The 1879-nt window shown below is 37.0% G+C and overlaps 1 protein-coding gene across 1 annotated transcript in view; it reads left to right on the top strand.

The window, feature by feature from the left end:
- The window catches only part of Wnk1 (WNK lysine deficient protein kinase 1), a 120600-nt gene that overhangs the window by 98238 nt on the left and 20483 nt on the right, over positions 1–1879 (top strand). Inside the window, exon 19 of the mRNA XM_029478248.1 lies at positions 350–410. Coding sequence (XP_029334108.1) covers positions 350–410 — 61 coding nt within the window. The remainder of the gene's footprint in view (positions 1–349; positions 411–1879) is intronic.

Below are 1879 nucleotides of genomic sequence, written 5' to 3'. Positions count from 1 at the left end.
GCTTGTAATTCAACCTTCAGGGAAGCAAGTGCGTCTTTCTAGCCTCTTCTGGCACCTGTACACATACACATGAATAAAAATAATTTTAAATGTTTTTGTGCTGAAAACTAACAGAATAGTAAAGAGTTACGGTTCAATGGTTTTTTGTTTTTGTTTTTTTCCTAAAAGCTGCCTCTGTTTATCAAAACTTTAGGTTGTAAAAGAAAAAAGGAGAGGGGAAAACCCCACTACATTTTTTTTTTTTTGTATATACTCTTTTGTCCATTTTACATAGATGAAAGGTAGCACAACGAAAGTTGTCAGAATGCTTACAACTGAAGTCTGTGGTGTTTGTGCATGTGTTTTGCAGCCTTTGTCTACGATGTCTTCAACAACAGTTACAGAAGCAGGGACTCAGCTTCAAAAGGATGGTGAGATGCCTCCTTCTTCCTTTTGCTTTACTGAACCCAGTTCTACCTGTAAATGATAATACAGTTTACTACTTAGAGGACACATTGTTACATTCTTGACTTATATATAAGGATGTTTATACGGTTTCATGACTGGANAACATTGCTAACTAATTTCTAAAGTAGGAAATTTTAGTGGACTAATGAGTCTTGAATGATTATATTGGGCTGAAGAGATACATGTAATAAGCATTGGGTTATTTTATAAAATTAGATCAATTGTTATAATAAAAAAACAATTTACAAGCCCAGGTGTTGTGGTGTGCTGCAGCAGAGGCAGGATAATTCTGAGTGGAAGACTAGACTGAGCAATATAACTAAAGCAAGCTTAGCTACATAGCTGTACACTGTCTCAAGTGGGGAAAAGGCTAGGAGTAGTTAATTTACAGATAACTGTAGCACTGACTATATAGAAATATAGTTTATCTGGAAGAGCCTGGACATAACATTTGTTTATTGATAAAATTTAAGGTAAATTTATCAGTTTAGACATTATAATTTTATTTTCAAAGCAATTACCTTCTGAATTGGCTCTCATTAAAAACAGTAGAAATGAGTACAACAGTACAGAAAGTCTAGAAATGAACAAAGTATAGATTTCCGATGTATTTTAGATGTATTGAATATATACAATAAAAGCTGATATTTATCTCAGGGCTGGGAATAAAATCTACAGGCACAAATCCCTGGGGTCAATCTACATCACTTAGGGTTTGGGGGTGACAAGATGTGCCAAATAAGAAAACACTAGGTCTAATCCCAGAACTCAGAAAGCTAAGGCAGGAGGATTGCCATGAGTTGCAAGCCAGTGTGGGATGCAGTTGTCAAGTCCTTGTCTCAGAAACAAAACAGNGAAGAGAAGCATGTAAAGTCCGAGAAGATGGCTTTTTAAACCAGTGAAGTTTGTTGGAGACAGGGTCACTACATAGCCCTGACTTTCCTGGAACTCACTTTGTTAACAAGGCTGGCCTAAAAACTCATATAGAGATCCTCCTGCCTCTGTCTCCACTGATGCAATTAAAGGTGTGCATTACCACAGGTGTCAAGATAGGAAATTTTGATAAATGGTTTGATCAACTATATAGTCATCTGTATAATGGCAAGATGAACAGAGTTTAGACCAAGGTAAAATTACAAATAACATCATAAAATATCATTGATAAAAGTATAGGTATGTCGGGCAGTTGTGGCACACACCTTTAATCCCAGCACTTGGGAGGCAGAGGCAGGTGGATTTCTGAGTTCAAAGCCAGCCTGGTTTACAAAGTGAGTTCCAGGACAGCCAGGGCTACACAGAGAAACCCTGTCTTGAAAACCAAAAAAAAGTATGAAAATACCATAAGCCTATTCTACATAATTTTTTTGTTTGTTTTTTGAGACAGGGTTTCTCTGTGTAGCCCTGGCTGTCCTGGCACTCACTTTGTAGACCA

The sequence above is a fragment of the Mus caroli genome, chromosome 6 (assembly GCF_900094665.2).
Source record: "Mus caroli chromosome 6, CAROLI_EIJ_v1.1, whole genome shotgun sequence".
NCBI classification, from domain to species: domain Eukaryota; kingdom Metazoa; phylum Chordata; class Mammalia; order Rodentia; family Muridae; genus Mus; species Mus caroli.
The sequence above is the reverse complement of the archived record's forward strand: the minus strand, read 5'-3'. Positions and strand labels throughout refer to the sequence as shown.